Raw genomic sequence first — 13149 nt, 5'->3', positions numbered from 1 at the left:
AAGAGTTTCTTATTTCTGAAATTGCAGTGATAGCACCGAGATTACATAGAATATTAATTTTACAAGTTTATTTTAAACCAGTTCCTAGCAGGAATAACTGCCTTTGTCTTCATGGAATTGCTGAGAGTTTATTAACAACCAATCTATGGGCCAATCATTTAAACAACTAGTGATCCCAAGTAGTTAGTTGATTGGGAAATCTTGATCACCTGACATTTATCAGTGGTGAAGGAAAAGCAGACGCAGATCTGGTTGGTGAATTCACATGTCTGAGGCTCCAGGTGGTGGGCGCGTGGACTTTAACAGTAGCAAATAGCCATGGATGAGAGAAGGACAAAAATTCCATGTAGAAATAGGAAGCTTCCAGCATTGCTAGGTGGAATATTTTTGGAGTGGGGTTAAAGAACTGCTTTTCAACCTGACATCTTCAGGCATAGGCAGTCTCCTGTTTCTGCAAATACCTAATGAAAAGCCACACCAGTGTTCTTGGATTTACGGATCCAATTTGCCAGATTGAAGGACACTTGCTCTTTTTAACTAACTGAACTAGCTGGCCCCTGCATGCCAAGTTTCTATGGCAATATGACCTCAGTGATCTCTCTTCTCTATTGTGGAATGTAGGTGATAAGAATGGAGGTGAGCCTGATGATGCTGAACTGGTAAGGCTCAGTAAGAGGCTGGTGGAGAACGCGGTGCTCAAGGCTGTCCAGCAGTATCTGGAAGAAACACAGAACAAAAGCAAGCCAGGGGATGGGAGCTCTGTGAAAACTCAAGAGGCTGATAGGAATGGCACTGACAGTGACAACAACAGGAAATGAGACCCCAATGCAGGCAGGCCCCCCCGCTGCTCCGTGAGAAGCATCCGGCTCCCCTCTGCTGAGTCAACGGACTACTTTGCATTGTGCTGTTTAAATGTCTCTTGTCCAAGCTGTGGAGATCGCCTAATACTTTCGTGATCAATGTGTTTGCATTTCTGAAGCACAACAGAAGAGAATGGAGTGCCGTGGCTAGCAGAGGAAACTCACTTATGAAAGAATGGCCCAAGTTTCACCTACCCTCAGCCATGGCCAAGGGAAAGGGGACTTTGGGTTATGCCTCATGGACTCAAATTAAAGGCCTTGGAAGGGGCCTTGCCATAAATGGAATACTGCCATTTATATTGCTTAGCAGGGCATTTGACCACTTTACCTGAGGCCAAAACACACACACAGCTAACAAGTGCTAAGTTTAAAATAATCACTGTTGAAATCGTTTTCCATACTGTCAGTCCATAATGTCTCACACTTGTCCTGTGTCTGCTGTGGCTATGCAGTGATTTTTATTTACCGTAAATTTGTTTCATGCAAATTATATATTTTTGCAAAATGCAACCTTTTCTATAACATGTGGGCAACATTTTAAAGGTTTCTTTTAGCCTTCTTTTGATAAGTCAGTGTGCCATATTTAATGTCTTTCACTGGCATTTGTATGTAAAATGTATTATATAATTTTTTTTTCCCCTAGGCAAGAAACCTATTGGATTCCGGGACTTAATTAATGAAGCTTTGCGTCGAGAAAGGATGGGTCTGAAGTCCAAAGTGAAACAGATAAAGGAACTTTTATTAAAACCTGAGACTCAGGCCAGGATTAGGAGGGAGCTTTTTGAAGGAAGATCTGTTAACAACAGTAATCAAGGAAACCAGGTTGATTTTGGCGCAACTTTGACGTAAGCGCTACGCTGTTATCACGGTACCATAGTTAATGAAACCTTTTCAGATGATCTCATAGGTCTTTGGTAAATACCAAAAAGTGTTTTCATGGTGTCCACACAACAGCAAACCAACATTTGGTAAGGAATGAATAATTTCCTGCCAAAGAAAACAGATTCTGCCCTGTTATGTTTTAAACTCAACTTGTGTTCTGGTATGTTTGTTTCTGTACTATCAAAAGTTACTTTATAGAAAGGACTTCTTAATTAGCTGTTGTGAGATGTTCCTTGGGTTCTCACAGATAAAATACACAGACTGTGAAAAATCATTTACATACAAAAAAAATACAGTGTTTTAAGGATCACTTGCCTTCTGTTGATGTGATTTTTGTTGTCATTAAATCAGAAGTAGTATTGTCCACATATGTCTGTATCTAGTGTTACTTTTAATGGGGATTTGAATGTTTATTGAACATTAGTACTTGAATGAACATTTATAAGCGTAATTATTACAATTACTGGTTAAGAATGTTTTATAATATCCATATGTATTATTTTTCAATGATCAAAATGTAGTTTGCTTTTTCATTTCTTAATGAATAAATGTTTGGGATTTTTATTTTCTACTTTTCTGAAGATAAGCCCTAGGTCTTACTGTATCCCTTATAATCTGAATTTGTTTGCACTGGTTCATTTTTAAAGAAAATTCTTGAAAAATTTCCCCCCACGTGATAATCTTTGGTAACAGCTTTTTCTATGGTCATTGCAAAAGGGCTGCTACTAAGAGATCATGTTGAAGAGGAAATTATTGGAGATCAAATATGTAATCATTTCAGATACAAAATCCAGCTTACTCATGGATTTTAGCTATTTTTTCACTGGGTAAATTCTACATTTATTTATAAATGAGTTTATGCATTTTCATGCCTCTTAATAAATGTATTGTTTTTCCCTTTTTGCCTCTCCCTTTTTTTTCCTGATTCTTGGAAGTTGTTGTATCTGTGTTGGTAGAATGAAGTCATCAGCAGGAGCTCTGATCGCTTTAGTGTTTTTTCACCTTTATTTATGTCCTTATCCTTCATGCTAAGATAGCACTGTTGCAGAGCATCTTCTGCTTTAGATTTTTAAATCACCTCAAATCAGTCAGCCTCACAGAGAATTAACAACAGAACGTGAAATGCAAAGAAAATCTAAATAGCATCTCACAAACTGCTAATTATGTGTCAGTGAAGTGACAGCAGGAGTGAAGATGAAAGGAGCAGAACCTTCCAGATGCAAAGACAGGGAGCTGCTTACCGTGAAATCCCTTGGTGGTGTAGAGGGCTTTCCTTAAATAAACCTTTAAGATAGGAAGCAAAGATATTTTGGGACTTGCCTTGTTTTTCAAATGAAGAAACAGACTCGAGGAGGCTGTGAATGCCTTTTCCAAGGCCATTGCTATTAGGGAACTGGCCCTGAACTACACCCAAGGGCTCCATCTCAACATTCCAGAGCTCTTTACACTGTTGCATTAATCTAGGTTAACAGTACTTCAGGAGAATTAGATCTTCTCAGCCTATTTCCACAAATATCTTTATTCTCAAGGAGCTGTTCCAATCTTTCCAAACAATCTGAAAGGCTCAAATAGTGTCTTCTTTGCAATCTGGGGTTACAGGTCTTACTTTAGTTAAGAATTGTTGCTTTCATCGGTTAGATACCTCTGTGCCAGGTGATTGAGGCACACTATTACATTTCTTCCCTTCAGTGACCCTCCTAGGAAGTTACTAGGACTCTTTTACAGCTTGGAAAACTAGGAAACTTGGGGCGCCTAGGCGGCTCAGTCTGCAAAGTGTCCGACTTCGGCTCAGGTCACAATCTTGTGGTCCTTGAGTTTGAGCCCTGCTTCAGGCTTTGTGCTGACAGCTCAGAGCCTGGAGCCTCTGTGTCTCCCCCTCTCTCTCTGCCCCTCCCCCACTTGTGCTCTGACTCTCTCTCTCTCTCTCTCTCTCTCTCTCAAAAATAAGTGAACATTAAAAAAAAGGTCCTTTGGGGCGCCTGGGTGGCGCAGTCGGTTAAGCGTCCGACTTCAGCCAGGTCACGATCTCGCGGTCCGTGAGTTCGAGCCCCGCATTGGGCTCTGGGCTGATGGCTCAGAGCCTGGAGCCTGTTTCCGATTCTGTGTCTCCCTCTCTCTCTGCCCCTCCCCCGTTCATGCTCTGTCTCTCTCTGTCCCAAAAATAAATAAACGTTGAAAAAAAAAAAAAGTCCTTTAAGGAAACTAGGAAACTGGAGCTGTAAATGGTTAAATGGCTATGAAGCTGAATGGCTATTTATAAAGCTAATAAAAGGTAGGGCTAAATTTAGACTAGGGTCTTCTACTTCAAAGCCATAGTCTTTCTACAATGCAACACTTCCTCTCTCTACCAAGTACAATACATTTCACAAGTTAAGGATGGGTCACTTTCTTTTGACTCAGCCAGCTCCCTTGTAACTCTGAAGTTATATGAATGTACACGAGAGCTGTCAGCTGATGTGATGGAACTGGAGGGGGGGAAAAAACCCCAGATAGTTAATTTAGAGATTAAAGATTCTAATCCTTATCAGTGAAATCTTCATTTAATCAGGTTTACAGAGATCATGGGAAATATACAATAAAATATATTTTCTTCATGATTCCATTCTAACAACCAAATAAGAATTGGCAAAAGTCTAAATTTGGGATCTGAAATACTCAAAAGACCCTTCCGCCACTGTTCAACCTCATAGAATAATCCCTCGCTGGGTCTCATCGCCAGAATATGTTGTCCTAAAATGGTAGTATATGTTATGTAGCCTTGGCTTCTGACAGGGAGGCTGCATGGGTGGTCAAAGAGTCTCAGTTTGGTCCAGGAGGTGGATTGTGGCTTCTAGATCTTCCACCACTGAGAAGCCATCTCGAGCAAACCAGCTCACTTATCTGAGCCTCTGTTGCCAAATTATAATTGGACACAGTTTGGCCAGGTGACTTCCAGGGATCCTAGACTCTGTGACTGCCCCACAGTGCTGCTCATGCTAGCTCCACTGTCTCGGCGGGCCACCCACGTGTGAGCCCTTTGTGACTCTGAGTGCATCCAGTGTCAGTAAGATGCTTAGTGTTACATTCTGTTCCCTTTGTGTTGGTTCTCAACTTGAGGTAGGGAAACTGCAAGGCACACACTCACATTTATAACAAAATTCCAATATTCTACAATCACTGGAAGAATAGCAGATCCTATATGAATGTTAAAGGGATGTTAAAAATAATACACACACACACACACACACACGCGCATATGTTTCATGCTTATTTATTTTTCGAAAGAGCGTGAGCAGGGGAGGGGCAAAGAGAGAGGGAGACAATCCAAAGCAGGCTTCAGGCTCTGAGCTGTCAGCACAAAGCCCAACTCAGGGCTTGAACTCACGAACCTCGAGATCATGACCTAAGCCGAAGTTGGATGCTTAACTGACTGAGCCACCCAGGTGTCTCCAAAATAATATTTAAAAAAAATTTTTTTTAATGCTTATTTCTGAGAGAGACAGAGTGTGAGCAGGGGACAGGCAGAGAGAGGGAGACACAGAATTTGAAGCAGGCTCCAGGCTCCGACCTGTCAGCAGAGAGCCCAATGCGGGGCTCGAACTCACAGACCAAGAGATCACGACCTGAGCCGAATTTGGATGCTTAACCGACTGAGCAACCCAGGCACCCCCAAAATAATATTTTTTTAAATGTTTATTTTGAAAGAGAGACAGCACGTGCATGTGTGTGAGTGGGGGAGGGGCAGGGAGAGAGGGAGAGAGAAAATCCCAAGCAGGCTCCACGCTGTCAGCACAGAACCTGACTCGGGGCTCAATCCCATGAACCAGGAGATTATGACCTGAGCCAAAATCGAGAATCAGACACTTAACCAACTGAGCCACCCAGGTGCCCCAAAATAATTATTTTCACTAGCAGGACAAGATTCTATCAGCTTTGAACATGGTCCTGTTTATAGAACCATATTATTGTATTAATCTATTTCTTAGTCTAGAGTAACTAAAGCCCTTTGAGATGTACTAGATTTATATAGAAAGTATACTTAAGATTCAAACTGTTCACTCCAAAACCCCAAATGTGCCTCACCCAGGTGTTCTATCAGCCAGATGTTCTCCTAAGGAGGTGAATAAAGCAGTCTTGACTTCATATCTAGACATCATTTCAGACCTATAACTTACTTACACTTCTGCACTTTATCACAGACGTATAAACCAGCTACCACATTATGTAACAAATTAAGATTTATTTCATTATATAATTAGGGTCAACAAACTTGTAGAATCTCCAAACATAAATTGAATGGGTAATCTATTGTCATCCATTGTTTTCATCATGTTCAAAACTCTTCTGTAATAATGAAAAAATTTTAGATGCATTTCTGAATTCCAATTTTTTCCATGTAAAGATAATCCACATAAAAAATAAATGGACCCAGTGTACTTAAAAAAAAAGTTTCCAAGTCCCTACATGAATTTGGTGGCAGACACATGCAAACAAGACAAAGCCTTGGATTATATCATTCACAGTGAAAATGCACACTAGAGAAATTCACTTTGACTCAGTGAATTTAAAATTCTGATAGTAGCTACAGCACTTTTCCCCTGGATCCCTGTTCCAGGAATAAAAAGGTAATTTGAGAACTGATGGAAGGTAGTATAATCATCACTAGTGTAATACACTCAAAACTACTTATTTGCATCTATTAAGTGCAAGTGATAAATTTAAGCATATTGGGACGATCTTAAAATGTAAATGCAGTAGGGGGCGCCTGGGTGGCTCAGTCGGTTAAGCCTCCGACTTCAGCTCAGGTCACAATCTCGAGGTCCGTGAGTTTGAGCCCCGCGTCCGGCTCTGGGCTGATGGCTCAGAGCCTGGAGCCTGCTTCCGATTCCGTGTCTCCCTCTCTCTCTGCCCCTCCCCCGTTCATGCTCTGTCTCTCTCTGTCTCAAAAATAAATGAAACGTTAAAAAAAAAAATTAAAAAAAAATGTAAATGCAGTAGTTATTCCTGTATGTATTCAGTTATTAGTCACTTATTGGAAGATCATTAAGTTCTGTTATATCATCAAAGATAGGAATAATACAACTGAGAAATCAATTCATGCTTTCTAGTAGGCTTATGTTACTTTCCCTTTAGTGGTTCAAGTTATTTCTGAAAAACCACTATCCTGTGACACTACCCTATATATTTATGTGTTGTACACTATTCTCTGACCCATCTGCTTGCAGTGCTGTCAACTTAAGCAGTGATATGACATATGGGGCTCTTGTTCTTAAGTAACCTTATAGCAAATTGGCACAACTCTTCAGTTTACTCCCCACACTTCCTGCCAAAAACCATGTGGCACAGAGTGACCATGATAATGTCTTTGAATCAAAGTGCACTGTCCTTTCTTTGCTTGTTTTTAAACCACATATATGGTACCTTATCCATAATTTAAAAAAAGGTTTTGTTTTGTTTTTTTCTGTAAATGCTCACGTGGGATATATAAAGCTGTAGGCGGTGAGAGAACAAAGAATAAGTCTTATAACTGGACAGGAATTACTGTGCTGAGAAAGGAGACAAAAGTGATATGTATGCACCAGTCCAAAAAAATATCTGATATGGTAATTGAGGCAGAGAAAATAGAATGAATATGTAACAGTGCGGAGAAACTAAGTATATCTTTTTAAGACTCTGGAAGGCGAATCTGGAAGCTATTTTTGTCAGGTTCATGCTTGAGAAATGTCTTTATGGAGGGGCATATGATAAGGGCTTTTGATGATTTCATGGATATTTGTCATACCTAGTGACTTCCCAGCATCTTCTGAACACCTTCCTAATTTGGGGGGAACTTCCTACCTTGTGAGCCCCGTTTCCCCAGAGTAGAGGCCCTGAGGTAGAGGCCAGGAAGTCAACTCCTCAGCCTTCTTTGTCACTGGGGTTCAGACATGTGACCTGGGCTCCACCGAGCAAGAGGGTGACTGCGCATGGAATCAATCTATTCTGGTGAGATTGTTGGAGAGCTATCCAGCTCTCAGAAACAGTAGTGGGAAAAGTGCTATCTGGGGGACCCCACACCCTGTGTAGGTAGTATACAGTGGCAGAGTTGGCGACAGGGTTCCCCTGGAGCAGCTGGTGGCGTAATGGAGCATCATTCCTGCTGCTTGGCCACCCAGCCTGATTTGCAGGACCTTCTGGGGATTCCGTGAGCTATTGAATATCTTTTGCTATAAAGCTCCTGTTCCACTTAAACTGGCTACAGTTGGTTCTGTTGCTTACAACTAAAAATCCTGATTAATACCAGCTACGCTCCACTCAATCAGTGTTCCAGCACAAAGCACAGCTGGCATTTTGAACCGGACACTTCTCTGTAGAGTGGGAAGTTGCCATTCCTGGTTTCCAGGCAGTAAACGTCAGTAGCAGTCTTCAGTTATTGTGCCAACTTAATGTGCCCCAGACATTTCCCAAATCCCCACCAGTGGGGCAACATAACCTCCAGTTGGGGGACACACTACTGAGTAGTGCTTTCCTAGCCACATAAAAGAGTTAATGCTCCAGGGCATCTGGGTGGCTCAGTGGCTTAGGCGTCGACTTCAACACGGGTCATGATCTCACAGTTCAGTTGGTGGGTTTGAGCCCTCATCTGGCTCTCTGCTGTCAGCGGGGAGCCCGCTTCAATCTGTCTCCCTCTCTCTCTCTCTCTCTCTCTCTCTCTCTCTGCCCCTCCCCGGCTCTTACGTGCTCTGTGTCTCTCTCAAAAATAAATAAACATTAAAAAAAAAAGAGTCTGTGCTCCCTTTCATGGCCATTTTTACAGCAAGTAATTTAGGCCTTGAACCAATGCTCAATGGGGCTCTGTCCACACTTTGTCAGGTATCTGGATGGAAACAGAAAAACGAAACCACCTGCACATTTTATACAACACGAATCAAAATGCCTACTTACTGTACATGGAAAATGGCTGGAAGGTTCGATTGTGATGGTAATGGTGTCATTGTTGAAAGAATTTTGATGGTTTATATAAATTGGGGGGCCAACTTAGAAATTGAAAAAAGATGACCTCCAAATTCTAAAGTAGTATCACATGATGGGGAATATAACAACAGGGCTATTTCTTATTCATTTCATGAAAACATAAGTTAAATATTTTACATTATGTGCTTAAGAGGAAAAGTGTATAATAAACAGATACAGGGATATTTTAATGTAGTAAATTAGAGCTATGTTAGAAGAATAGAAATGCTTTAATATATGAAAATATTAATTTTCCCTGAGAGGCATGCTAGAAAGATTTTAGCCATAAAAACGGGAAAGAGCTCTTCCTATGGGGCTTCACTGAAACCCAAAGAAAGGTGGCTCTCTGAGTCAAGTGACATGCATGGAAATATAGAGAAGAGTTAAATCGAGCATTCCCAGAAGAGGAATGTAATAAATAAAAGATAATGAGGACATCACATTAACTATAGATTGTAGAGGATTCAAACTTCATGTTTTAAGAGAAATGACCAGTCTCTATTGCATTCAGAATGTCTGCCTTTTATGCTTATGGTAAATAAAGCCTATAGTTTGTTGCTTTCCACAATGAAGTATTTTTAAAAACTCAGTTACTCTCTGAGATCTACCTAGAAGAAAATGGTATGCCTAGGCCTGGGTGGATTGGATTATTGGATTATTGGATTATTGTTGCCAATTCTTCACCCCTCCCTTTATCCTTTTCCATGTGACTGCCTGTTTTGTGTGACTTTACAGTTAATCCCATCGAAAGCAGTGTTATTTCTCGGGCCCTGTTGATGGCGGCGTGGCCATGTGACTTGTTTTGACCAATGGGATGTACGTGGATGTGAAGCAAGCAAAGGCTTGAAATTTGGAGATCTGCAGAGCAAAGCTGAACCAATCTTTCAGCCTGGAGCCAAGCCCAGCCATGAACAGTTGTGCCCCTGCAGACATGTGGGTGAGAAAGAGATGCTTATTGTTCTATGCCACCTGGTTTCTTGTTATGCAGCATTATTGTGGCAGTAGCTGACTAGGGTGGGACCTACAAGTCAAACTGAAACACAACAGAAAACTTGAGCAAAATTATACCCTCCACCCCCCCACCCCCCCAAATGTCATAGTATCCAAGCAGGATGTATCATTTTGGGGCTCTATGAATTCCATGTCACATAATTTCATACAATATCATTTACTATTTTTGCTTTCAAATAACATATTCAATACGTTTATATATGAATATAAAGTATTAACAGTGATGAGTTCTGAGTGGTGGGATTACAAGTGAGTTCACTTCCTATTTTGTGCATTTTGGTATTTTCAAAATGTCATATAAGAAACATTTATTCCTGTAAATAAAATCTTAAATGCTGCTTTAAAAGAATCTATTTATAATCTATTCAGCTATCAGACAGTCTCTTGCATTGCAGCCCTAAAGAAGTGCTACATACAGATGACATTACTCAGAAATCAGGCCGATTCATGCATTCATTCATCCATTCATTCATTGTGCGTTTCCCATGGGCCAAATACTGGGCTGAGTGCTTGGTAGGTGAAAGACCCATCTATTGGAATGATGTATTTTTTCCTTTCTCTATAATCCCTGTTTCCCCTCATCACCCACCTCATTTCAGGCACCTGAGATGACCAAAGCCTACCATGGGAAATCCAGAGGATGAGGGGGCACCTGGCTCTCAGACAGGTGCTGACCTGGTCCCCACAGGTCAAGGGGCAGGTGGGCTTGCTGTGGGTCTGGGGAGAGGAGAAGGCCTTGGCAAGGGGAGGTGGGAGGCTGGGGAAGGAGAACGCCCCACTCAGAGCAGAGCTGTATCCCCTGGGTCAAGGGAGGGCCTAGCAGGAACCCCCAACAGCCCACAAAGAAAGAGGAAACTTCCATCTTGTTTTCAACCTTGCAAATGCCTGTGTGAACCAAGCCTCAGGTTCTGAGAGCATGAAGCCACCCAGCCAAAGTACTGTCCCCTCCCCTCATGTCTCCTGGCCTGACCTTCCATTGTGGGAGGGAAAGGGCAGTGAGTGAAGGCAGCGCAGGAGGGACCCTCCCCCCTCGCCCCGGCCACTGTGTGTTCTCGCCCTAAGGAGCATGGGCAGGCGAAAAGTCATGGCCGGGCTCTCACAGGACTGGACACTCTGACAGCTGAAGAGAGATGTGTGTGCCACTTAAAGTGACTGGTGGAATATATATTATGCAAATGAGAAAACACAAAATCCAAAGGACTGCCAGGATTTTCATCCTGGTGAAGGAGAAGATTACCTGCATCAAATAAAGTTTAAAGGGACAGGGAAGCAAAAACAAAGCTATATTTGTATAATGTCACGAGTCCCGTTTGTTCAACAAGCTGGTTGCAGCAAGATGACGAATCAGACTCCCATCGCCTCTGCCTGGGCCACATAAGAGCATCGAGTCTGGGAATGATGGGGGGCAGGCAGAATAGGACGTCATGGAGGGGCTGGCTGGGCTGGTGTCCCCCATGCCTCCCTGTGTTGCCCTGGACAGTTGGTTGGGTGAGGCTAGAACCCCTCCCACATCTGAGTTTGGGGAATCCCAGAGTAGGGAGTTCCTTTGCTGCTTTTCTGGTGGAAGTGCCAGAGAAGTGGCCAGCCAAGGTTAGAAGTGACGCTCTTGCTGCTGTCCCGGAGATCATCTGTAAGAATAGGAAAGGTGCTGGAGCTTATTTGGGCCAGAGGAGGAGAAAGAGAGCACTTGCCTCCACTGCGTGATGAATTTTCTGAGGACTCAGAGAGCCACCAGAGGTCTTCGCCTATCCCTCAACAGGCAAAACCATAGTTCACAGAAAAACATGTAATTGGCAAGACTGTATATCATATACAAATATATGGACCTCACTAATAATGAAATAAAACAAGTTAAAACAATAATGAGTTCCTTTTTTAAAACCTATCAGAGCATACAGAGTTAAGTAAAGATGTAAAAGTTTGATAATATATGAAGTTGGTGAAGTTGTATGAATCAGGAACTCTTGAATTGTTTTGGTGAGAATATGAACAGATGCAACATTTTGGAAGGACAATTTGGTGAAATTTATGAAGACGAATAAACTGAAAATGTTAACCCAGAAATTAGTTCCACTTAAAAATTTTTTTCTATAATTATATTTGCCTATGTTTGCAAAAATACAAGTACAAGGATGTTGATTGTACCATACATAGCTTATGATGGCAACCACCGCAAAAACAAAGATCATATCACAAACTCAATTAATATAGGTCTGATAATAAGTTGTGGTATGCACCAATCATGCCACTGGTAAAAAGAATAAAATGGATATAGCTATTTTGAAATATAAAGATAAGTAAGTACATTAAGCAAAATGCAAAGTACAAGGCAATACTAATAATATATTCCTATTCGTGTTTTTTTCAAAAGGGTGTGTGTGTGTGTGTGTGTGTGTGTGTGTGTGTGTGTGTAGAGCATATTATATGTACAGGGAAGTTCTGGAAGGATACCCAAGAAATGATTGAAGATGTCTTCTTTGGAAATTATGACAAGTTCTGAAAGAGCACTGGGATTCACTTTCCATCAGTGAACACTGGGAAATGTTAGCAAGTCTTAGACCAAGGGACTCAACTGATGTCAGTGACTATGAAACTGGAAGACAGAATTCCGAAGAGGGAAGCCTTCCAGAAAAGGTCAGTCACTGATGTAGGGAATAAATGGAGTCACCTGATGGGCAAGGACAAGATAGTAAGGATGGAGGGTAAGTGGGAAGAGGTAGGAATACAGTGTTCTCAAGGGCAGATTTGCAGATATTAAGCACGAAGAGCCAGTGATGGTAGGTGTCCAAACTCAGTGACACCCTAAGACACACCGTGAGAGGAGAGTTTCTCCTCCTAAGGTTTATCTCAGGGATTTGCTATTGGTAAGGGACCTAAAAGGCTTTGGCATGTAAATAGAAGAGATGGCATGGACATTCCTGTTTCCCAGGAAGGGTTTTCAGGTGGAGGCGTTAGACAGAGTGTGGCTATCTGAATCCACACTCCACTGAATTGGTAAGTCTTTTGCCTCTGATTCTGAATCTGGGTTTGAAGACAATACTATATGGCAATTGTGTGTGTTCAGTCATGAGGTACCACGCTAGGTTTCATAAGCAACTCGAAAATGACAAAGAGGGGAAGGAAACCAGAGAATGAGGACAGGAACGATAGATGAATCTCATTTGAACTCTGTTCATAGCATCATTGTTTTCTTTTTAACTTGAAAGGCCAATTTTATTTTTTCCAAGTTTTTTGAGGAATAATGGGCAAATATAATTGTTTGTATTTAAAGTGCACAGTGTGGTGATTTGATACACATTTTCATTGTGGAGCGATTACCAACATCAAGATAATTAACACATTCATCACTTCACATAACTAATCTTTTGTGTATGTGAGCATGACAATGCTTAAGATCCGCTCAGAGCAAATTTCAAGTATATGA

The 13149-nt window shown here is 41.6% G+C and overlaps 1 protein-coding gene across 3 annotated transcripts in view; it reads left to right on the top strand.

Moving 5' to 3' along the window:
• Positions 1-9892, top strand: part of AKAP7 (A-kinase anchoring protein 7) — a 158826-nt gene extending 148934 nt beyond the window's left edge. For 2 of the 3 annotated variants that reach the window (XM_047102380.1, XM_047102382.1), the window contains one exon: positions 622-1636. In XM_047102380.1, coding sequence (XP_046958336.1) covers positions 622-818 — 197 coding nt within the window. In that variant the 3' untranslated portion in view covers positions 819-1636. Of the gene's footprint in view, positions 1-621; positions 1706-9449 lie in introns of those variants that run through there. The other variant, XM_047102381.1, reaches the window with a different exon arrangement.
• The last annotated feature ends 3257 nt before the right edge of the window (positions 9893-13149 follow it).

This window comes from Lynx rufus, unplaced genomic scaffold, assembly GCF_022079265.1.
Source record: "Lynx rufus isolate CCGP_SWC_20201006 ecotype Redwood Valley unplaced genomic scaffold, mLynRuf1.p SCAF_6, whole genome shotgun sequence".
In the NCBI taxonomy this organism is placed as follows: domain Eukaryota; kingdom Metazoa; phylum Chordata; class Mammalia; order Carnivora; family Felidae; genus Lynx; species Lynx rufus.
The sequence above is the reverse complement of the archived record's forward strand: the minus strand, read 5'-3'. Positions and strand labels throughout refer to the sequence as shown.